Raw genomic sequence first — 25,279 nt, forward strand, 5'->3', positions numbered from 1 at the left:
CTCGCCTAGGTCATCATACGATTTATTAACAGTCCACGTTCTTGTAGCAAACTGACGATACTCAATTAGAAACGTCTGAGTGCGTCCACCATTGAACCCAGGCAGCCACGACAACCACACCGACGACGTTGTTGCATTATCCAGATCTCGAAAATTGTGTAGGCATCATCGGTGGCCCTTACAACAAATCAATAACAAATCGAATGTTATAATCTGAGAATGTTTTTATTTTCATGTTAAGTTTAATGGATATAATGAACAAAATAGGTGATTCCTAAATGAATGACTGAGTTTTAAATTGCAGTCACATCGGCAGTATTTAAGTCACATCGTGACTCAAACATTGCCAGTTCAAAAAACGTACATTATGAAACCTCTGGACAAACGATAGTAACACGACAGGACTATCACGGATATAGATTTAACACTAGCAGTGAAGCCGCTTTTAGCACTAATCCAGCATTATCAAGACGGGACAACAAATATGGTATTCCGTCAATATACTTCAAATCGCTATTCAAACCAATGCATAATGCATACGGGCAGCAGTCCACCAGAAAGTGGAGTTAGGACATCACAAAAGGAACTATGAGGACTTAAGAATACTTTAGCCATTTTGATGGTACTCTAACTTCAGGATTTACACCATCCCTCTTGCACTGATGGGTGTTAAACTTATGCGAGTAGCTAACATGAACACAAATACTACAACTGAAAAATAATGGACGCTGAAAAAAGAAAATGGAGGCTGAGAGGGACACATAATTAAAGCTACAACATCGCTTGAAGGTACAGCCATTAGCAACTAATTAACTAAATAACTAATGTTCACATGCATAGTACATGGATATATTTGAATGCATTATCAATTGCTGAAACAGTTACCAGAATCTTGCTTTTGAAAACTATCGAACATTATCGTATTTAAGTAGCATGATGCTATCATACCAAAAACTGAACGAAACTATACCTATCCTTCGCATTATGGACCACTTTCATCAGCAAGCTGCATGTACAAAACAGTGGAATGCATTATAAACGTGGACATCGTACACACACACACACACACACACGCACGCACGCACGCACGCACACACACACACACACACACACACACACACACACACACACACACACACACACACACACACACACACACGCACACACACGTACACACGTGTCCAATACAGAATTCAGTTTTTAGTTAATTTATGTGGAGAGTTTAATATATGTTTGGTTATGCTCCCATCTTACTTCCATCTTGGTGATGAAGAGACAACAGTGTTCGAACAGATGCAAAATCACTTTCACGTCATCATGCACTATCCAGCTCTAAAATTAATTCAGTGCCAGTATCTTCCCTTACTGTATTGCCCCAAAGTGGCCTATGCTTTTATATATCAATATATCACCCCGAATGACGCAAGGCTGGGGAAGTTGGTTGTAAAGGGTGAATCGTTAAAGCGGTATCACATGTAAGCCACTCACCTGCTCGCACTACGCTGACTCCGTATGTCACTAACCCGCCCACTCCATTGTCAACTGTCAGACTGTAGTCCCCGAAGTCCTGCTGCTGGAGGTTAGTAAGGTGTAGTCTGGCAGTGACTGAGATGTCTGAGACAGGGCTGGAGGAACCAGTGAGGTCCTGGCTGGTGCTGATGGATCTCCTCCAGGTGAATGTAGGAAGGGGGTAGGCTAGGACTGACACAGACACAGACACGTCACCACCCAGTGTAGCAGCGAACTTGAGTGGCTGGGACTCTGAGACATCAAGTCGTGGAGAACCTAACGAAGTGAATGGAAATTCATTATAAATGTGTTGAGAGCTCACCTTGTCAAGGAGAACCTTATGCAAAACATTAGGCAATGACTCAAAGAATGAAAACCAAGGATCCATTGAGTCACATGTGTTAATCGTCTTCTGTGGTTGGTCAAGAACTGTGTTTAAATAATAAATGAAAAAAAGACGTTGACTTAGTAAGTGTTACAATAGTAATATGAGGATGAAAGAGTAAAGTATCTTACAATAGCATGTACTCACATCGTACCAGCAACTCTAACATCTGGGTGACAGGTGCCCTGATGTTGTTAGTGGCAGTACAGAAGTAGTTCCCTCTTTGTCTACATTCTGCAGACTTCAGTCTATATTCTGTCGTCAGGGAGTTATCTGTCCTTATCAGCTCATCAGATCCATTCAGTAGCGTGATGACTGACCTTGGGTTACTGTCAGTCTGGCATCGGAATGCCACTGCATCAGACTCGTTAACTGTCACTGAGCCACTTCGTAAATTGGCGGTGAACATGCTTATGTTCGCTTGATCTAAAAAAAATAGGATAAAAAAGGCTGCATTGCATTGTTTGTAGACCCCACAACAAGGCCAGGTTAATGTTGTTATTAGGACGTATCATTTGCTATGTGTGTTTTATTTAACGCATTATGATATGGTGAAACCGCATTGTCAGTGCCTCTTTGAGAGGCATTGTCATAAGTTCAAAGGAAGTTACTCTCCCTGACTATATCGTACGGGCGAATGTTCTAAACATGAATTCTAGTACGACATGGTGTGATACTCGATTCTGATTGGCTGGGAACTTAAAATAAATTACTTAAATGGCAGTCTAAGGACCGCTTATTAAAGTGACCGATTCACCGCGTATGAATACAATGAACTCGTGGAACCTTTTATTTGTAAACAAACATGTCGGACATCTGTGATTTCTACCTCGGCAACATCATTGATGTTTTTTGAAGTAAAAAGCGAAAGGTTTGACGCAGAATTTCTTGAGCCTAATCCCATTGAAGCAACTTCAAAGCAGGAAAACTCGTCAGCAGCGCAAAAGCGGCAGTATTCCGCCATACTTCAAACCAGGTCTAGATCTAGCGGGCAAGACTTCGACAAGACAAATTCAGCCCACACGTCCCGGCCGTAATGCGCAGACCTTCCGTTTCCACTGTCGATGTTTCCCACATAAAAGCTGGCATATCGGGTCTTTTCCAAATTCGGGATAGTATCGTGGTTGTCAATTACTTCCGTGCATAAAGTTGGCGGCGACTAAACTTAGGGAGTTCATGGCTTGAATTGGGGCGAGTCGATTGTCATACAGTTGGGGAGATTAATATTTCGCTGTAAACTGTATTTTTATCTATTTATGCTTCTTGTTACAAGTAAAAGGATATTGGTTCCTACAATAAAGCATTTATGCTGTTGAAAATGTCTTATGATGTTCACAACCTGTCCCTCCACTGGATGATTCAAAGCAATTTCTAGGAAGAAGGCCCCTTTACGCCTTGTGTTCTTGCGCCAAAGAGTCCGGTTTTAGAACGTTTGTCAGTCATGCTAGAGTGAAGATTCAGCTAACCGCGTTCGGTTTTTAAATCAACGATAAAGGACCGCAGACCTGAAAACAGAGAACCTGTATCTTCTTACAGTCACTCATTTATACAGACTGCAATAAGAGTCCCAATAAAGTAAAACAAATTGTAAAGCAAAAGACAGGCCCACTTGCCCCACCTAACTACGATGTAGATTCATTAATATTCATGAAAGTATATTCCTTTTGTGGAACGGTTTCAGGCGATATCTTTGAAGTTATTGGATGAGACTTTTAGAATTGTGTATTTGTGTATGAAGAGCCATGTCAACTTCAGTGTGAATACGATACTGTTCCCATGCGTGTTTTTGCTTTGTTTCGTATAAACATAATTTTCAGAATGTGTGTTTTCTTTCTTTGTAGGCTTTTCATTTGTATTTTTGGAAATGTAAGAAGGGAAGATTTACTCAGTTTTAGATGCGTGGGCCCATCTGACAAGAAGAGAAGGGAAATCTTTAATGTGGGACTACATTTCTAACTACTTTGCTGCCTGTCTACAGCTTTGTTGGAGAGGTCATGTTCCGATCTTTTGCATAACTACAGTTAACAGATGTTTTTAAAAATGCTGACATTTATGGTTTCAAAACTCATAAAACTACAGACTTAAAATTAAGTGGACCATCATTTTTCTTTTCACTTTGATGCTTTCGGTATGGTTGGTGGTATCGTATGTAGTAACTGCTGTATATCAACAAATAGGAACAGATAAATGACCTTATTTCTTGTCTCACATATGCGTTACTTCAACATCAGATAATACTCTGTGATTCAGAAAGTTCTCTGGTAAAATGTAGGCCCACATCTAACACCCTCTAATAACAAGGAAGTGATCGACAAATCAGTAAAATTGATCATTGTAAATCACACTCCTGTCGTTCACAATAATGGAAATGGCTCTCAGAAAAGAATAGCAAGGGCAGTTTCTTCTCGGATACGAACCTAAACAACATAGCGATACTCAAGCCACTGATGAATCAGTTATGATCAAAAATGATAAAGACAACCCAAATGGCACTACGTTAAGGACTGAGGGTGTTGGTAGCTGTACACACATATGTCCAGTATTCTAACAATGACGCTTACACTGTTCATCCGCTGTCACCTCCACAGAGTCAGATCTCACTACAGATGTCTGAGGGTGTTGGTAGCTGTACACACATATGTCCAGTATTCTAACAATGACGCTTACACTGTTCATCCGCTGTCATCTCCACAGAGTCAGATCTCACTACAGATGTCCCAAAACAAGGACTGAGGGTGTTGGTAGCTGTACACACATATGTCCAGTATTCTAACAATGATACTTACACTGTACATCCGCTGTCACCTCCACAGAGTCAGATCTCACTACAGATGTCCCCCCACAAGGACTGAGGGTGCTGGTAGCTGTACACACATATGTCCAGTATTCTAACAATGACACATACACTAAATATCCGCTGTCACCTCCACAGAGTCAGGATGTGGTACCACAAGGACAGCTGTCCCCCTAACACAAGGACTGAGGGTGTTGGTAGCTGTACACACATATGTCCCTGCCTGTGATCTCTGTATGTTACTGATGGCCAGTGTAGATCCAGTCTGAGGAGTAAAGCTGCTGTCATCTTTCCTTGTCCAAGTCACAAATATTGCAGATTTAGAGTTGACAGAGCAGGTCGCAGTCAGAGTCTGTCCCTCTGTAACAGTCTGAGTGGGGGCAGCAACAGACACAGAAGGACCGTCTGCGACAGAAAATAGGAAATGATTTCATTGCCCTATTTACACAGAAGGCGAAAGGTAATACACTATCGGACAAAAATAATTGTTTAACAAACACAGTGGTACAGGTTTGAACTCAAGCAGAAACATTCGCCAAAACGAACATGGTCCCGGTAACAACGCAGCTGTCCGGAAACTTCGTATGACTCGGACACTTTTCAAAACGTGAAACACGTCATTGTGGTCCCAATGCACGTGCATGAATATGGCATAAATACCGATGTTCGACAGACAAACATGCCCTCTTTCATTAGGAAAAAGAACAACTGTGCAGCAACATACAAGTGTAGACTACATACTTACACTGAACATCAACATTTACTGTAACACTGTCACCAGTGTAAACTATATACTTACACTGAACATCAACATTTACTGTAACACTGTCACCAGTGCAAACTATATACTTACACTGAACATCAACACTGACTGTAACACTGTCACCAGTGTAGACTACATACTTACACTGAACATCAACATTTACTGTGACACTTTCACCAGTGTAAACTATATACTTACACTGAACATCAACATTTACTGTGACACTGTCACCAGTGCAAACTATATACTTACACTGAACATCAACATTTACTGTGACACTGTCACCAGTGTAAACTATATATTTACACTGAACATCACCATTAACTGTAACACTGTCACCAGTGTAGACTACATACTTACACTGAACATCAACACTGACTGTAACACTGTCACCAGTGTAGACTATATACTTACTCTGAACATCAACACTGACTGTAACACTGTCACCAGTGTAGACTATATACTTACACTGAACATCAACACTGACTGTAACACTGTCACCAGTGTAGACTCCATACTTAAAGGTCACATGCAACGTAAAACAAAACTTTGCAGATTCTGATACCTTTAGGTATGGACTTACCGAAACAAATCGTCAAAAATGCAAATTCAACTTATAAAGTTGAAAAATAACGCGATGAAAAAAACCGCGCGAAATCGGAGTTCAAACGTTTCACTAATTTCCCCCAGACTTTTCTGGGGAAAACGGGTTTCAACAGCTGGGCTGCGCTTATAGCACGTGCGCAGTGAAGTAGGTTCGCGCAGCTTGGAAGCGGTTGTCCGGTGAATACTCGGTGAAGGCTTTGGTGTGAGCTATTTTTCTAATGTTTTGTTGATATCTCACAGGCGCGAGCTTTTTATATGTTATGACAGTAAATTAACTGTTTATATAATTTCATTTGTCTATTTCACCACACGTTCTTCTTACCGAGTCACTTTCTCAGTTCGATACTTAAAAGCAATGCCATTATTTAGCGTTGACAGAATTTCCAACTGTGATATAGATATGTCGTTGTCACAGACTAAACTCAATGTCTTGTTTTATTGACACCTGTGTGTCTGCCTGCCTGTCTGCTAATGACAATATTCAATACACAGCTGCTATCACTGACCACATGCAATTTGAACTTAACACCAATCAGGCTGTACACCATAAACAAAATGCATTGATTTATGGCCCGAGTTCGGTCTCTGTCACATTATGTAATTACACAGACAGGCAGGTGTGATACTTGAACACATGACATGTTATGATTTCTGTTGATTGCAAAATGTTATACACAAAAAATGAGCATGTATTTACAAAACCCAACATCTCTATATATACACACACAATGACCCGTGAGGGCATCTGCAAATGAACCAGCCGTTACACTTGAGTGCACACCCACCCGCTCTGACTGGGTTCGGTATCCCGGCTGCTTCGTTTCTTGGGAAGTAAACCGAAGTACACAATATTGCACTTTTGATTTGCGATTGTACGCTTATAATTTTGTTTATATGTTTTTTCATAACCAGCAATGTATATTATATGTCATGAATAAGTGATAATTGTGTTTTAATTATGTTTGATTTTTTGGTTGCATGTGACCTTTAAAGTGAACATCAACACTGACTGTAACACTGTCACCAGTGTAGACTATATACTTAAAGTGAACATCAACACTGACAGTAACACTGTCACCAGTGTAGACCTGGTACTTACACTGAACATCAATACTAACTGTAACACTGTCACTACTCCCGTAAGTATTATTAGTCTGACATCTGTAGGAGCCTGTCTTGTATCTGTCAGCTTGTCCCTGAAGCACGGCTCCACTGCTGAAGACTGTTTCATTGAGTAACCACCTATAGCTACACCCGGGTCTACAGAGGGCGGGGCATGTGATTGATGGAAGAGCCTGGTGTTCTGTCACAGTGTAGGAGGAGGTGGAGGGGGTCAGGTAAATTTATACACTCAGATAAAAAAAAAATTATTGTATGCAATAATTACTACATAATACACATTCAATTGTGTTTCCAAATGCTATAGACAGAAACTAGCCCTGGTGTGATGTTATAGCCTGCCGAAGTTGTTGCGTAATGAGGTGACACACCTGCGTCACGAGGTAAGTACAAGATCACACACACACACACACACACACACACACACACACACACACACACACACACACACACACACAATGAGGTCATCCAGGTGTTTGAACAACTATAGATCAGGTGCATCATAAAAGAAAAACAAAATGGTGGACTTGGGACTCAATATCTCTGGTTACAACACATGGGGATCACTAATACTTTCACATTTACAACATAATCAGCTGTCCGAGTAAATAAATCACCTTGTAACTTTTGCAAAATGGTCTCTCTTTCTGATATATCTGATATGCTTCTGTGTGCGTAAATGCAATATACACGTTTAATGGATAACACTCTGGCTGTCCTTGTGACCTTGTGACAGAAGTTACTGTCTTCAGTAATGATTAGAACTAACAATGATTATACAATACACAGGACGATCGAAGCACCTGCAAAAATGCAGAACAACAAAACTCCTACACCTGTGTCCATCTTGAAACAGTGGACACGTTCAAGATACACAACAGATGGCACGTTCACAAGCAAGACACCTTTTGGGTCCTTGCATGGGTATCGGTAGTTAGAATCTGGCTTCAACGCTTCAGATGGTTTTAATGCACGCATTTGACAATGACATGTTATATGATACAGTCTGCACAATGCGACCCAGTTTACCCTGCATTGTTTGCTCGTCTTTGCCTCGTGTTTTGTGTACAGGGGTATTACACATTCATCCCTTGCCAACAAATCGCATGCGTCTCCTTTCACATAAGCTACCTTTACATGCTTATCAAAAGGTGTTTTCATAGAAAGCCCACTGGAGTTGTTTGACTTCAAGTGGGTCATTTTCTGTTTTCTGATGTATTTATGTATGTTTAATGCACAAGAGTATTTCATATTTGTAACTCGGAGTTTCATGCACACACAAACACAAATATTCTGTGCGGCAATCATCTGACAAACTGAAATTATGTTGCTTGGGACTATTTGTTTCTCACTCAGCATGTGTGCTTTGTTTATATATGTTTATACGCACACACACACACACACACACACACACACACACACACACACACACACACACACACACACACACACACACACACACACACACACACACACACACACACACACACACACACACACACACACACACACACACACACACACACACACACACACACACACACACACACACACACACACACACACACACACACACACACACACACACACACACACACACACACACACACACACACACACACACACACACACACACACACACACACACACACACACACACACACACACACACACACACACACACACACACACACACACACACACACACACACACACACACACACACACACACACACACACACACACACACACACACACACACACACACACACATACACACACACACACACACACACACACACACACACACACACACACACACACACACACACACACACACACACACACACACACACACACACACACACACACACACACACACACACAACACACACACACACACACACACACGACTATGTGTTCTATGTTTTATGTAGTTCCAATACTGGTGTAAACAGAAGCTGGCGACTTGTGTGGACCAAGGGACACAACTCTGCATTGCTGTTACACCAATGAACAATCCCAGTCCCCCCAGTTTCAGCTAGTAACAATACCTCGGATGGTATGTGTTTAATTAATCCATCACGTCCAGATAATTTGTACACCTGTGACATATGCACGTGTACCGGTGGGTCAAAGTAGATGAATACATATATATGTATCAGTGGAAGCCAAGTAACAGCAGAAACAGGGTCAATGTATACGAGTATAGATGAAGATATTGTGGGTTACTCCTAAACACTGGCATGTAGAATGGGCGTTCACAGTTGACATGTTCAACATGGTGAAAGAAGAAAACGTGGACACATTAGATGTTTTGTGACGAGTATATACATTGTACATACCTGCTGAGATTTCAGTTTGTCGTCCCGTGTACCCTGGTAGCTCAACACGGAAGTAACATGTTGCTTACAAATATGTAGTTCAGTAGTTTCTTAATATAATGAAATATACCTCCACCGAGTGTCGGGTGACTGAGTAGGTAACAGTAGATGTAGTTCCCGTCACTCACGCTATTGAATGAAGGACTACGTGACTGTTTTGTGGACTGACGAGGGACGTTTATTCTCCTGCCCTGTAGTGGCACCAGTCAGAAAGTCCACACAACAGCTTATTTACACACACATTTACGTACATTAAATTATTAGTTTTTTATTTGTTTCGTTGACATTTTTTAAGTGCAGATGTGCAGTTACTGTCACAATGCGAGATAAAACAAAGGTGGTGTTGAAATAAATATAATTTATTTCAAAACAAAATGAAATGGAAAATCAAGAAAAGTTCAAATATTCAGCTTGCACACCCCTTTCTCACCTCAAATACATTCATCCAAACATCTCAGTCATATATCACTCAAATACACCTTCAGTACATCACTCAAATACACACTCAGTACTCCATTACACCAGCGGTACCCAATACACTCATACTCCTATACACAATACACAAATCAAATATAGGCATACAAATGAAACCTTTACAAAAAATGTAATATTCCAGTCCATATCTATTTGACGATCGGCTCCTATACAGGAGGTTGCACAGATTAATGGTATGTACAGTTCACGTCCTCACGAACACGGTCACACCCTGTCTGACGATACCCTGAGGCTACCCTGCCCTCCATACTTGTCACTGGACAACGTCCTGTCACAACACTGGTGAGAGGCACTGGTGAGAGGCATCGCTTAGCTGGTCAGCATACTTGGAGTTGACCCGCCACACTCAACCGGCAATACCTTGAGGCTACCCTGCCCTCCATACTTGGCACTGGACAACGTCCGGTCACAACACTGGTGAGAGGCACTGGTGAGAGGCATTACTTCGCTGGTCAGCATACTTGGTGTTGACCCGCCACACTCAACTAGCCAGCACACAGGCCGTCAAGCCAATACGGCCCCGACACTACACAAAGACAAAGTACTTGTTACACACACTTGTTTACGTCTTGAGCGTCACATACTCAATGTACACTAATCATTCAATTCACAATTCGAATGATTATACACACTTACTACTCGAGTGTAATATACTCAATACACAATCATTCAACACAATACAGAGTATTAAATACTCAGAATGATAACACACAGAGCAATGTCAGCATAATTACACTTAGAATAACATACACGTGTTATTCAACACAGACAAGTGATTATGCCTATACATACTCACTACAGTGACCAACAATTGCCATGTTTACATTTCGCCTGAGTGATGTTTAAATATCAACCTATGACCGACACTGTGCTATTCAATTCAACATTATGGACATAAAAATACAATCTAACAATTTCCATAATTAAATGCAAAATTTACTCACGCCATGATAATTTTCCTGGCTCAGCTTTCACACCGTCGCTCCGCTCTATCATATCACGACTGCACCCGTCACATCAAACCGTCCACTTTTATGACTAAGTCGCAGAAACTGCCTGCTTTTCACGTGCAATCTCACTTCGCACACAGCCCAACTGCACGTACACTCACTCAACCGACACATACAGTTCAACCACACTATAAGAAACATCCAACGTATATACAGCTCAACCACATGTGATCTTGACACACCTCCCATCCTTGATAATTATTTGCAAAATAATTATATACGCTAGGACAGATCACATTGGAGTTTTGAATACAGGAAAATAAACTCACGGTGGACACCGGCTCATGAGATCGGCCCCGACATTCTCCACACCCTTCACCGCTCTGATACAGAATCTGTACGGCTGCAAAGCTAAGGCCCACCTCATAACTCGCCCGTTTGCCAACTTAGCCTTGGTCATCCACACTAGAGGCTGGTGATCTGTCTCTAACAGAAATTCCTCCCATACAAAACCGGCTCAATTTCTGTACACCCCACACAATAGCCAAACACTCTTTCTCAATGGTAGAATATGCCTTCTCTCGGTCCAGCAACTTCCGACTGACATACATAATGGAAACTTCTCACCCTCATGTTCTTGTAATAGCACTGCTCCAATGCCAACATCTGATGCATCTGTCCGCAACAGAAATGTCTTTTCCAAATCCGGCAACTTTAGAATTGGTGCACTTGCCATGAGCTTCTTCAACGTCTGGAATGCCTGTTCCTGACTATCAGTCCAAACAACAACATTAGGCTTACCCTACTTTGTCAAATCTGTCAGTGGAACTGCAATGGCTGCAAAGTTTGGAATAAACCGCCTGTAGTAACCAGTTAAACCAATCAAAGATCTCACCTGTTTCTTTGTGGTTGGTCGTGACAATTCCAAGATTGCTGCTAACTTCTTACTGTCAGGAGAAATATTACCTTGACCGACAATATGTCCCAGGAATGGTATAGTATGGTACCCAATCATCACTTTTGAGGGTCTGGCAGTGATATTGTACTGACGTAAACGACTGAAAATAGCTCTCAAACTTACCATGTGATCTGCCCATCTATCAGTTCCTTCAATCACATCATCAATGTAACTGTCTACATGATCTACCCCTCTAAGGACTTTCCTCATTAACCTTGTGAAGACTGCTGAAGCATTAACCATACCAAACGGCATAACTGTCCACTGATATAGCCCATCTGGAGTGATAAACGCTGTATATGCCTTACTTTCCTCCTCCATCGGAATCTGCCAATAAGCTTTACTGATATCAAACTTAGACAGATACTGACACTTACTAAGCCTTGCAAAGAGACTTTCTGCCAAAGTGACTGGTTCTGAATCAAAAACCGTGATACCATTAATGGCTCTGTAATCTGAACAAAATCTGTAACTACCATCTGGTTTCTTCACTAGCACAATTGGAGAAGCATAAGGTGAATCTGAAGGTTCAATAACACCTAAGTCCAACATAGTCTGTATCTCTACTGCAACGGTCTCTCATATGATGAGGTATTGGATAAGGACGTGACCTAACTGGATCTGAAGAAGTCAACCTGACCTTATATTCCATACAGTTGGTCCTCCCCGGCAAATCTGTCAAAACATCTGAAAATTCTGCCAACAACTCCCTAACGTCTGTCTTCTGCACATCCGACAAATCTTGAGAAATGTTCACATCAAGATAAGTTTCCTTAGCCTTCAAAGGTGGAGAAACAATCTCAGGCAAATCCCCTTCTACATCTGACTCCACATTGTCATCTCCCACATCAACAATGCCTGTACAAACATACTGTGGTAAACTCACACTCACATCACTGACCACTGTACTACAGCTACTAGATTCCCTGTCAATATACTTCTTGAGTAAGTTAGCATGATAAGTCTTCAACTTATCCCCAACTCTAACGCGATAATTGTCAGAACCAAAACTCTCCTCTATCACAAAAGGACCTTTCCATTGTAACAATAACTTGTTGTGATTGGTAGGTAACAGAATTAACACCTTATCACCCGCTTTCATCTGGCGTACCTTCACCTTATGATTGAAATGCTTCCTGTACCTGCCTGATGCCTTAACCAAAGATTGATGAGCTACCTCAATTGTCTCCTCTAACCTATTCTGTAAGTCCAACACATACTCATAGGTTGTCCTAGTCTCTGGATCTGGAATATCTTTTGTCCACAATTCCCTCAACACCTGAACAGGCCCTCTCACTTTCCTGCCATACAACAACTCGAATGGAGAAAATCCTAGACTTTCCTGAGGTACTTCCCTGTAAGCAAAAAGCAAAGCTGATAAATAACGATCCCAATCAGTTGGTTTCTCAGCACTTAGCCGCTTTAACATCAACTTCAGAGTGCCATTAAACCTCTCAACTAACCCATTACACATAGGATGGTATGGAGTGGTGGTCAACTGCTTGAGGGACAACAATCTACTAACCTCCTTCATGACTGATGACGTAAATTGAGCACCCATATCAGACAACATCTCCTTGGGGACACCTACCCGACTAAATATCTCCAAAAGAGCCTCTGCAACATACTCAGTTTCTATCCTCGGAAGAGCTACAGCTTCAGGATACCTAGTCGCATAGTCAACAACTGTTAGGATGTACCGATTGCCTCTATCAGTTACTGGATATAAAGGACCAATCAAGTCTACGGCTATCCTTTCGAAAGGTGTAGAAATTAATGGCATCTGACCTAAAGGAACCTTGCCAACCTTCCCCTTTGGAATCGTACGCTGACAAACATCACAAGACAAACAGTGCCTCCTAACATCACCTTGCACACCTGGCCAATAAAATTGTGAAATAACCCTGTCCAGCGTTTTCTTCACACCCATGTGACCACCCATCAAAGATTCATGACACACTTTCATAACCTCTGACCTCAACTCTGTAGGAACAACAGCCTGAACAACAGCCAAACCATCATGACTCACATACTCACGATACAACATCTCATTCTCACTGAAATATCGTGACACACCCTTCTCCGTCATCTTCTGTCTACCATCTTGCACCAACTTCCGGACTTTGTCTAACCCAGAATCCTCCTTCTGTTTCTGAATAAACTCTAGCCTACTCAAGGAAATGCCAACAGACTGAAATGTTTTCATTGGTTTCATACCTTGCTCCCTAACCTTCCTCTGACGCCTAGTCTCTACAGCACCAACAGCTTCAACAACCTCTACTACTTCCTCTTCAGGTAATGGATCCTCAGGAGCCCTTGCACCTGGAATATTCCCTAACATAACATCAAACAAAGGAGTCTCCAAACATGCTGCCTTAACTGTGCCCTTGTAAAATGGTGAATCTATAGGAACCCATGCTACTGGTACAGTACAAACCCTACCATCACCCATGGTACAGTTATGAAGCTCACCTTCCACAAAGCAATCCTCATCCACAAGAGATCTCTTGACAACAACTCCATTACAGCCAGAATCACGCAAGACATTCACTGAATGGCCACACAATTTACCAACACGCACTGGCATAGTCCCACACATACCACACATCGTACCTGACGTTGTACCTGACGTCACTAGAGCGTCATCCTCACCTGAATGATCTGTAACACTAGTATCACTTCCTTCCACACCTTGAGAATCTATCTCACTCTTCTCTCCTACTTCTACAACTGGCTCACCGGACACATCACTGACACTCTCAATGACAACACTACCAGCACCTGTATTGCCCTTAAGTTTGGACTTCCACTTAGAACAAGAAGATGCCATATGTCCCAAATCACCACAGCCATAACATTTCCGCTCATGCATCGGCACAAACGTTCTGGAATCCCTCTTCTCACTCTGTACTGACTTCTTCACCTGACTATCTGAGCCCTTCTTGAACCTATCACCACCCTGACTAACTGGATGAACAGATCTACCCGTAACACCTTCCCTAGCCTCCACAAAATGTTCTGCTAACCTAGCCATTTCCCCAACAGACTCTGGCTTCCTCTCCTTCAAGAAAATACAAAGGCCTGTACTAACACCATGCAAAAGCTGCTCCCTCAACAACAAATCTCTAATTCCCTCCCAAGTCCTAGCACTGCCACTAAGATCTACCCACCTATCAAAATAATTCCCAACTCTAACTAAGAACTGAGTAAAAGTCTCACCCATCTCTATCCGAACTGTCCTGAACTTCTGTCGGAACCCTTCCTCAGTCATCTCATACCGCTTCAGCAATGCTTGCTTTACCTCCTTGTAGACCTCCACCTTGTCGGGGTCTAATCGAGAGTAAACGTCAAGTGCCTTACCCTTCAATAAGGTGCTGAGAAAGGTTGCCCACCGAACCTCTGGCCATGCCTGTGACTTGGCTACACGCTCAAACCTTTGTAAATAAGCATCGATGTTATCTCTCTGGTCATCAAAAGGTGGCATCTTAGGCACATAAGTAACAGATGGAGGCTTACCTTCCTGCTTTATACCTTCACCTACAGTACCCTTCTCCCCCCTCTAACTGCAGCTTCTTCTCCTCTAAGTCTAACTTCATGCTCTCTAACCTCATAACCCTTTCCTTTTCCTTATCCTCATTCTCCAATCTAAGTTTCTCTATCTCTAGTTTCTTCATCTCCCGAACCCTTTCCCGGTCATCCCGTTCTAATCTATCCTTCTCCCTCTCCCTCTCTAAATCTGTCTGTTCCCTTACAAACTGCTGTAAATTCTCCCCTGTATAACCTAACTCCTTGCCCAATTTACATATGCCCACTAAATCCATAGTGAAACTAAGCAAAGTATCTACAGGTAAAAATGTATACTATCTAATACAAGGTAAGGTTTGAACAAAGGGACCCGTTATACCTCAGCACCCTACAGCCACTAGTACCAAGCAATGAAAAAATGTGAAGGAAACCAGGCGCACGACACCCAATATACGAGCGTACCACACTCATACGAAAAGTAATTTGGAAATTACTAAATGGACCTACATATCTCACATGTGACAAAAAAACAAATCCCACCGCTGCCACCAAAATGTCACAATGCGAGATAAAACAAAGGTGGTGTTGAAATAAATATAATTTATTTCAAAACAAAATGAAATGGAAAATCAAGAAAAGTTCAAATATTCAGCTTGCACACCCCTTTCTCACCTCAAATACATTCATCCAAACATCTCAGTCATATATCACTCAAATACACCTTCAGTACATCACTCAAATACACACTCAGTACTCCATTACACCAGCGGTACCCAATACACTCATACTCCTATACACAATACACAAATCAAATATAGGCATACAAATGAAACATTTACAAAATGTAATATTCCAGTCCATATCTATTTGACGATCGGCTCCTATACAGGAGGTTGCACAGATTAATGGTATGTACAGTTCACGTCCTCACGAACACGGTCACACCCTGTCTGACGATACCCTGAGGCTACCCTGCCCTCCATACTTGTCACTGGACAACGTCCGGTCACAACACTGGTGAGAGGCACTGGTGAGAGGCATCGCTTAGCTGGTCAGCATACTTGGAGTTGACCCGCCACACTCAACCGGCAATACCTTGAGGCTACCCTGCCCTCCATACTTGGCACTGGACAACGTCCGGTCACAACACTGGTGAGAGGCACTGGTGAGAGGCATTACTTCGCTGGTCAGCATACTTGGTGTTGACCCGCCACACTCAACTAGCCAGCACACAGGCCGTCAAGCCAATACGGCCCCGACACTACACAAAGACAAAGTACTTGTTACACACACTTGTTTACGTCTTGAGCGTCACATACTCAATGTACACTAATCATTCAATTCACAATTCGAATGATTATACACACTTACTACTCGAGTGTAATATACTCAATACACAATCATTCAACACAATACAGAGTATTAAATACTCAGAATGATAATACACAGAGCAATGTCAGCATAATTACACTTAGAATAACATACACGTGTTATTCAACACAGACAAGTGATTATGCCTATACATACTCACTACAGTGACCAACAATTGCCATGTTTACATTTCGCCTGAGTGATGTTTAAATATCAACCTATGACCGACACTGTGCTATTCAATTCAACATTATGGACATAAAAATACAATCTAACAATTTCCATAATTAAATGCAAAATTTACTCACGCCATGATAATTTTCCTGGCTCAGCTTTCACACCGTCGCTCCGCTCTATCATATCACGACTGCACCCGTCACATCAAACCGTCCACTTTTATGACTAAGTCGCAGAAACTGCCTGCTTTTCACGTGCAATCTCACTTCGCACACAGCCCAACTGCACGTACACTCACTCAACCGACACATACAGTTCAACCACACTATAAGAAACATCCAACGTATATACAGCTCAACCACATGTGATCTTGACAGTTACTTATAACTAAAGGGAAAACATGAAAGAAAAAGATCATTTTATAGCACAGATTTGATGTATTTGGCCAGTGTTTCTCGTAGATTTAACTCGGTAACCCGATACGTATACTGCTACTGAGATGATGGTGGAACTCGGGGACCTCAGTCGTCCGTCAGAACCTCCCAGTTCAAGCATGCATAAATGTAAGGAGATTACAGCGCATAATTCCTACACTTTAACAGTATGTTGACATCTTCAAAAAATACCAGCGCCTTGAGCATGCACTAGTGCGTGGATATGTACTGTATGTATTAATATCCAATAATAATAATACGCCTTAGAATTTTCTCGCTTGCATCCCAAGTACACTGTCGTCAGGCTCCCCATTGTTCTCGGTGTCCTTGGTTTGGTACCCCCTGATCTCTTGGCGCAGATCAGGAGAGTGCCCGGGTTCTCCACTGGGAGCACAGCCCTTCTGACACTCTGGGTAATGCAGAAGGCTGCAGTGTTCTTGGTGGGTTCGACTAGGCAGTATTTTCCTGGGAGAAGTCCCATTTGCTGTCTGGGCTGCGTGTAGAGGCCCTGAGCTGGTGAGGATGCAAGGATCACCCGAACCTTCTCTGCTGCATTTTCATCTTTAATCTTTAAAACATCAAAATAAATAATGTTGACATCTTCATGCGGATTACAATCTCTCCCATATGTCTATGTACATGCCTGTAAGTAGGCATTTTCCTACAATCGTGTAATTTCTTTTCCAAACCAGAAGGTCGCATTCAAGATAAATAACAGATGTCATGTGTCATTGCTTGACACGCTCTTACACACACATACAAACTATATCTTAGTTAGAATCTTGCCTGCACGCTTCAGATGGTTTTAATGCACACAAACTGATTTACATTTTACCCCAAGTCTAAAAGGGATAAGCTTGATTTTTGTCGGATACATTCTGATGATAAACACGAGACATCAAACTTTAAATACTTGGAATGTTCCTAAACAGGAACCCAACCACCAATTACAAAAAGACAGCTTTGTCACGAAAAACAGTAACATGTCACTGATGATTTGGTCGACGCGAACACATAATATCCAGAAGTGGTATCCAAATCTATACTAATTTATGCAGATACTGCAGATACCACAGGTATTACAAGATAATACTGGGATAAATATCCAGGTAGTTTCTGTGATGCCCCCGATGAAGAAGAAGAAGAAGACGTAAGCATTACAGGAGGGGAGGAAAAAACAGCATCTTGACCACCAAAAACTAGTGAACGATTATCCCAACACTTTCGGAACTATAATATATCGGTCTATAACATATCTTTCTTAACACTTATAAACAGTTCTTTTTCTTTTAATACTTCAAAATTAAATATCAACATGGCTAAAAAGATCCTTGACTGTTTTTACATTGAAATATATATCCCTTGTGATGGAAAAATCAGCACAGTGTTTCTGGAACGCACGGTGCCATTTCCCCAGTGTGAAATCACATTTCTCTCAAAAGTCAGTTATAATACAATTCTTTTCAAATTGTTATTCATAAATGAATTTACGACCTAATGATAAGAGAGCATGTAAATAAGATAGACTAGTAAAAACATACTATAGGCCGGACCGATTCTGCCCCTCCTTCTCCAATTTACATGAACACTGATGTGTAAAAAGGAGTGACATGTTTGTGTCAGTTAAAGACGGGAAAGGTTAACACACTAATACTTTCAAGACATGTTATTTCAGGTTGTATGTTTACTTCTTTTGACTTGTTTGGTTGCATATAACCACATTATTATAAACTAGTGGGAGAGTCTACAGGTGTTGATAACTCCCTCGCACAACAAGTATTTCATAACATGGAGGCTGTTATGTACTTGTGAACATCTACAGGTTGTATGTTTACTTCTTTTGACTTGTTTGTCTGCATATAACCATATTATTCTCAACTAGTGGGAGAGTCCCCAGGTGTTGATACCTCCCTCGCACAACAAGCTTTTCTTAACATGGATGGTGTTATGTCAACTAGTGGGAGAGTCCCCAGGTGTTGATAACTCCCTCGCACAACAAGCATTTCATAACATGGATGGTGTTATGTCAACTAGTGGGAGAGTCCCCAGGTGTTGATAACTACCTCGCACAACAAGCCTTTCATACCATGGATGGTGTTATTATGTCAACTAGTGGGAGAGTCCCCAGGTGTTGATAACTCCCTCGCACAACAAGCCTTTCATACCATGGATGGTGTTATGTCAACTAGTGGGATAGTCCCCAGGTGTTGATAACTCCTTCGCATAACAAGCATTTCATAACATGGATGTTGTTATGTACTTGTGAACATCTACAGGTTGCATGTTTACTTCTTTTGACTTGTCTGTCCTTCAGTGTACTTGACGACCTCATGTCGTGCTTTCTTACTTTATTTTACTCTTTCTTCTTCATTGTAGCTTGGTTTACTACACGTTTGCTATCAACTTGTAAATCTGAATCTCAAAACAACTCTTTGCTCATTTGTCTAACCTTAGAAGGCTTCCGCCACCACCTCTCTACATTTGATTGTTTTTACATGTTTGTTGATGCCAGTTGATGTAGTTCAGCACAGGTGTGTGGTGGGGTTATTTGTGTTGCACATATCTTCCAATTTCTTCATCGCATTCTACTGTACTGCCAGATCTTTAGTGAGACTGTGCATATACGATACCTCTGTTCAAATAGGGTTAACTATCTTGTATTTATTAATATGCAGCGGAGATGTACACCCTTTTCCAGGACCTCTGAATACAACAACATTAAACATTACTCATTTAAATGTTCGTAGCTTAAAGGGTAAGATTGACATAATTACTGCAGTACTTACACTTTATGATGTTATATGTCTTTCTGAAACATTGCTTAGCAATGATATTCATAATGACGTTCTACATATTCCTGGATTTTCTCTCCTTTTAGGAATGACAGACCCACACGTGGTGGTGGGCTGTCATTTACGTTAGAGACTATTTAGTTGCTAAAGTCTTAGATGACCTCTCCTAACCCGGACTTGAGGCCATTCTGATTCAGTTAAATAGCAAAAATAATACATTATTAATAGGATGATTTTATCGAGCTGACAAGACTGCTTTTTATTGGAATTTGATCGAGGAATCAATTGATAATGCTATCGATCTTAATATGGATACTATTATTGTGGGTGAATTTAACATAAAACTTATACTTGTTTCTAGTCCATCAAGTGTCAGCTGTTCAGGAATCCTTGATCCTATTTGTAGTGACCACTGTCCAGTGTACGTTAATGTTCAATATTCCAAGCAAAAACAACAATGTCAGAAAAGACGAATTTTTAACTATAACTTAATGGACGAAGACAGCTTGAATAGACGTATAATGTCCCAAGATTGGCAGTTGCTCCTCCAATCTGAAGATGTTAACAAGGTTACTCATTTCATTAATTTGCTGACAGATTTAAACCAAACTTATATTCCTAATAAAGTAGTAACTATCAGAAAAAATGACAAACTATGGATAACTAATAACATTAGAAAACTGATTCGAAAAAGAAATAGACAACATAGAAGAGCTAAACAAACAAATAATCCCAATGATTGGGTAAAATTTAGACAACTAAGAAATTCTACTGTTAGTAATGTGAGAACAGCCAAAAAGGAAAGTATCCCCGATGATCGACTGCTTTAGGTCCTTGAAATATAGATTATCACGTAAGAGCCTAGACACTATTACAAACAATTTATTCTTCCTCTCTTTGACTACTGTTCTCATATATGGGACAAGTGCAGTAAAGAGCAAAGTCACTCCCTTGAAAAATTACCCCTAGATGCTCTACGCACAATATGTGGTGCTGTACGCGGCACCGGTCATGAGGAAATTTATTTTGAAACCAGTTTTTACCCTTTGGATGAAAGAAGGTCTATTCAAAAACTAAAACTGATGCACAAAATTGTACATAATGAAACTCCGACTTACTTGCAAAACTTAATCCCGTCTAAATCACATAATAGCAACTGCACTCTACTTCTTCACCTGTCCGTTGCATAATGACCTACGTATTTCAATGTACTTTTATCACCATGGATACGACATACATTCGGTAATATATGGTAATGTTAGTGTAGACTCTGAAACTAACAAAAAAGTTGATTTCCTCTGTTCACCATTGCATCCAGTTTTCAAGAAGATTTAACATGACTTAAGAAATTACTAAAACAGTTCAACAAATAAAAAACACATTTTACTGAACGAGCAAACGTGTGGTACCAATACATGTTAATATTTCATTGGCTATTGATTTTCTGTAAATAGCTTCCGTAAATATGTTCGGGAGAGGCATTTATATAAGCTCACTGATCTGGTTTGCCAATCCCTTTTCTTTCTCTTGAAATAAAATATGTTCAAAACATGTTATTTCAAAATTAACGACATGAAATAAGTACTTGAATACAAATATTGGAGTATTTTGCGGTATTGCCTAACGAGTACAGCTTCATGTTCTACCTAAATGAATAAAAACAATATCTCTACAATCACGTAGGTAGAACAAAACGCACATTGAAGACTGTCTGCCCATTTGGTTTGGATTTGTGTCGATAATCCGTTGACACAACAAAACATTCTAAATGTTCAAACTTACAAACATGACTCTCAGATACATGTCACACGGCCAAATCTTAATCCCCCGACACTAGGAACGACGTCTCTTGAACGTCTCTTAACAAAAAAGTACTTTATCTTTCCTACTTTCCATGTTACAGAATTTGAAAAACATATCTACATTTTTCGACCTTAGTTTGTGGCCAAAAATAAATCTCAATGTTCAGATAAGAAAATGCTAAAGTAGTTGAAAGCATCTTTTTATAATGCTTCGAAAAAAACACATGTTCCTTACATCTCCAGTATATCGTCTCCTTGTAACTGTTCTTCATGGTGTACTCATAACCAGCATGGAGTAATATACGTCCACCTTTAGGATGAGATACAAACTTGACCTGAACGTTAGCATCAGCCATGGTGAATGATGTCCCAAATACTTTATACTGACATTTACTCCACATAAAAACAATGTGAACACAATTCGTCAAATCAAACAATTGAAACAAGAGTTAAAAAAACATTTCAGAACTTAAAATCACAAAGTGAACAAAATTCATATGTACCTGGTGAACACAGTTCAGATACAGACTATAATCCCCCAGCCCTAATCCCCTTAATACCCTTGAATTTCAGTTTTGAGCTAGCTGGGAACACCCAATGGCCTGGCAAAATCTGTATAACCACAACTACTACACCAACCCTTGATGTCATACTCATTGACGTACAAAGGGAGGTTTCTCCTGCCTGGAGTGGTCCTGGCGCACTGATGCGCCACCACCACTGGTTTTATCTGTAGAACCACAACTGGCAAAATCTGTATAACCACAGCTGACTCTATCTATATAACCACCACTGGCTGTATATATACAGCCCCACTGACTCCACCACCGCTCCTGGCTCTAATATTCCTATCACTACTGGCTCTATCTATACAACCACCTCTCTTGGCACTGATATTCCCACCACCGCTCCTGGTTCTAATACTTCCAGCACCTCTTGGTCTATCGAGAAAACCGCCACTACTGGCACTAGTAGTATTTCCACCACGTCTGGCCCTATCTATAACACCACCTCTCATGACACTAAGTATAGGAGAAAACACGCCTCTGAGGTTCGGGTTTAAAATGTGAAACGCCACCGCATAGCTGGAAAATTGACTAGTGTGGCGTTGAACAACAAACAAACCAATTAACCAAACATCAAACAAACAAACAAAATATACAGATGAGCATCAATAAAATTCACAAATAGTCACATGAAAATGGGTATAAAATTTCTATATTTTGTGTACATTTCTGCAGAAAATATAAGCCATGAAAGGACCCTATGCTGGTATTAAATATCGCAGCCATCAATGGTGTAAAGGAGTTCTTATGAGTTACTTTTTGAACACATTGAGCCATTGAGGCATAAGAACCTTTTCTTAACCAATGCCGAGTCAAACTCTCTTTGAAATATGCTACAAAACTATTCCTTTACTCCAACGTTTCATACAACTGTGTTTGATCCTCTTTGTGGGGATCTGTATAATACAATCTTTCGCCATCTCTCTTCACTTTCGCAATTGGTGAAACCAGAAGTAGATCGAACATATATGAAGTAAAAAACCAGTCAATTACAGTGTAAACAAGAATTTGATGAATGTAATGTAAATGTAATACATACAAATATAAACCAGTGCTCGAATGAAACCACCAGAATAAAATTTTGCCTGAAATCAGAGGTTCTTTACAAACAAATTACATTCTAACCTATTCGGGGGTTACCGAATTTCGTAGAAAGTAATACATTTCATGATGTGACCAGTTACATTGCATTGTGAAAAAGAAGTAAGAGATTCTTAAAACACAAGGAAAATAAGTCCCTGTTGTTCATGCAACTACAAACAATCTGCATAGTTCACACTTTCCATGTTACTATATACCTACATTTTTTATGAAGTGTTCTTTCGTCGCACTTTGTTCGTAGGAATGAATTTCAAATCCAATCAATCGTCGCACTAAAAGGTTTGTATAAATAAATCATGATGAGATCTCAAACAGCGACAATAAGCAAATATGTAAATGGCAATGAGTAGCACTTCCAATCAATGCAGTTTCAATCTTGATCATATCGGTTTCTCGTGCATGGTTTAAACATCGTTCCGACACCTTTGTTCAACATGTGAATAAAGGAGAATGATACATTTCTCAAAAAGTGCCACATACAGTTGTGAGCACATTTCCATGGTATGCCAATTAAATTACAATGCAAAAAATGAAACCTTTACAAGTCAGTATCTGAAATACGTCGACAAGAATATGATAAGTGGGTGTGTACATCAGAAATAACATTCATAAACGTATATGTTGCGAAATGTATTTTCCTATGACATATGGTGGCTTGTTTGTTTTCAGAAAGTACCCGAGTCTGTGAAAAATATGCATCGGTTAATCTACACAACAGAGACTTAATGTTTTATACTTGATTATGTAAACAGTAAATCGAACAATAAACCGCTATCTGTGAGAGATCCGGAAAAACAAAGATATAGATTTAAGGTTTATTGTAGAGATCCATATGTTGTTCTTTTGCGAATTTTGGTTAGAGATCCTCACGTACCCCCCCACCTAATTTTTTCAACAAAATAAATTACAAAAAAATGATATACAAGTAATGAAAAGTACCTTAATAACATGGGAGAGGTCCATAAAGTCGAAAACAAACTGAAAATGAGATACAACTTTTTCACATACCTGGGATCGATCTCGATGTCAGCGTGAATGTAAGACAGTGTTCACAATAAGACGGGATGCAGATGTGACCTAAATTAGGTACAAAACTGAAAGCGCCCTTTTTATAAAAAAATAAAATCTTAAAATAGGTGGGGGGTACGTAAGGAACTCTTTCCGGGATTTCCAACTGCATAATATCGTATATGTCCTCTGAGTGGCCCCGGCATGATAATACACATCGTCGTACTGACTGGGTGAATATTGGCGGATTCTACACTGTTCTTTAAAATGCCTTTTCCAACTGATTTCTGCTGCCTGTCTCTCAGGGCAACATGTGTCTGAGAGATGGTGTATATTTTTCTAACACTTTGTTACGACTATTCCTGTAATGAAAACTATAGAATATCTGGGATCTGTTGAAGTGTTATTTCAAATGGTTTTGTGTTAAGTATGTTTGTGTTACATGCTTTAAGTGAAAAGCCTCTTGTCTTCTATGTTTAAACACCAGATTTACTCCACGTACCTGCTATGATGTATGGACACTTTGTGCGTATATTCTAT

At 40.5% G+C, this 25,279-nt stretch overlaps 2 protein-coding genes and 2 long non-coding RNA genes across 4 annotated transcripts; all 4 read right to left on the minus strand.

The window, feature by feature from the left end:
* Positions 1-3: 3 nt before the first annotated feature.
* Positions 4-4,746, minus strand: LOC124255660 (lachesin-like). Its single transcript, XM_046689560.1, has 4 exons — positions 4,681-4,746; positions 2,042-2,320; positions 1,489-1,785; positions 4-177 (listed from the first exon to the last, which is right to left on the minus strand). The coding sequence occupies exons 2-4, from the start codon at positions 2,301-2,303 to the stop codon at positions 137-139; spliced, it is 600 nt and encodes a 199-aa protein (XP_046545516.1). The 5' UTR covers positions 2,304-2,320; positions 4,681-4,746; the 3' UTR covers positions 4-136.
* Positions 4,747-10,518: 5,772 nt separating this feature from the next.
* LOC124255677 lies at positions 10,519-11,499 on the minus strand. The gene is made up of 2 exons (XR_006892727.1): positions 11,000-11,499; positions 10,519-10,581 (listed from the first exon to the last, which is right to left on the minus strand). It is a non-coding gene; the product is annotated as an uncharacterized LOC124255677 (long non-coding RNA).
* A 993-nt stretch (positions 11,500-12,492) lies between these two features.
* On the minus strand, positions 12,493-15,461 carry LOC124255665. Its single transcript, XM_046689561.1, has one exon. The coding sequence runs from the start codon at positions 15,445-15,447 to the stop codon at positions 12,493-12,495; it is 2,955 nt and encodes a 984-aa protein (XP_046545517.1). The 5' UTR covers positions 15,448-15,461.
* Positions 15,462-16,686: 1,225 nt separating this feature from the next.
* LOC124255678 lies at positions 16,687-17,408 on the minus strand. The gene is made up of 2 exons (XR_006892728.1): positions 17,168-17,408; positions 16,687-16,749 (listed from the first exon to the last, which is right to left on the minus strand). It is a non-coding gene; the product is annotated as an uncharacterized LOC124255678 (long non-coding RNA).
* Between the last annotated feature and the right edge of the window lie 7,871 nt (positions 17,409-25,279).

This window comes from Haliotis rubra, unplaced genomic scaffold, assembly GCF_003918875.1.
Source record: "Haliotis rubra isolate DU_JTF1 unplaced genomic scaffold, ASM391887v1 Scf605, whole genome shotgun sequence".
Taxonomy (NCBI): domain Eukaryota; kingdom Metazoa; phylum Mollusca; class Gastropoda; order Lepetellida; family Haliotidae; genus Haliotis; species Haliotis rubra.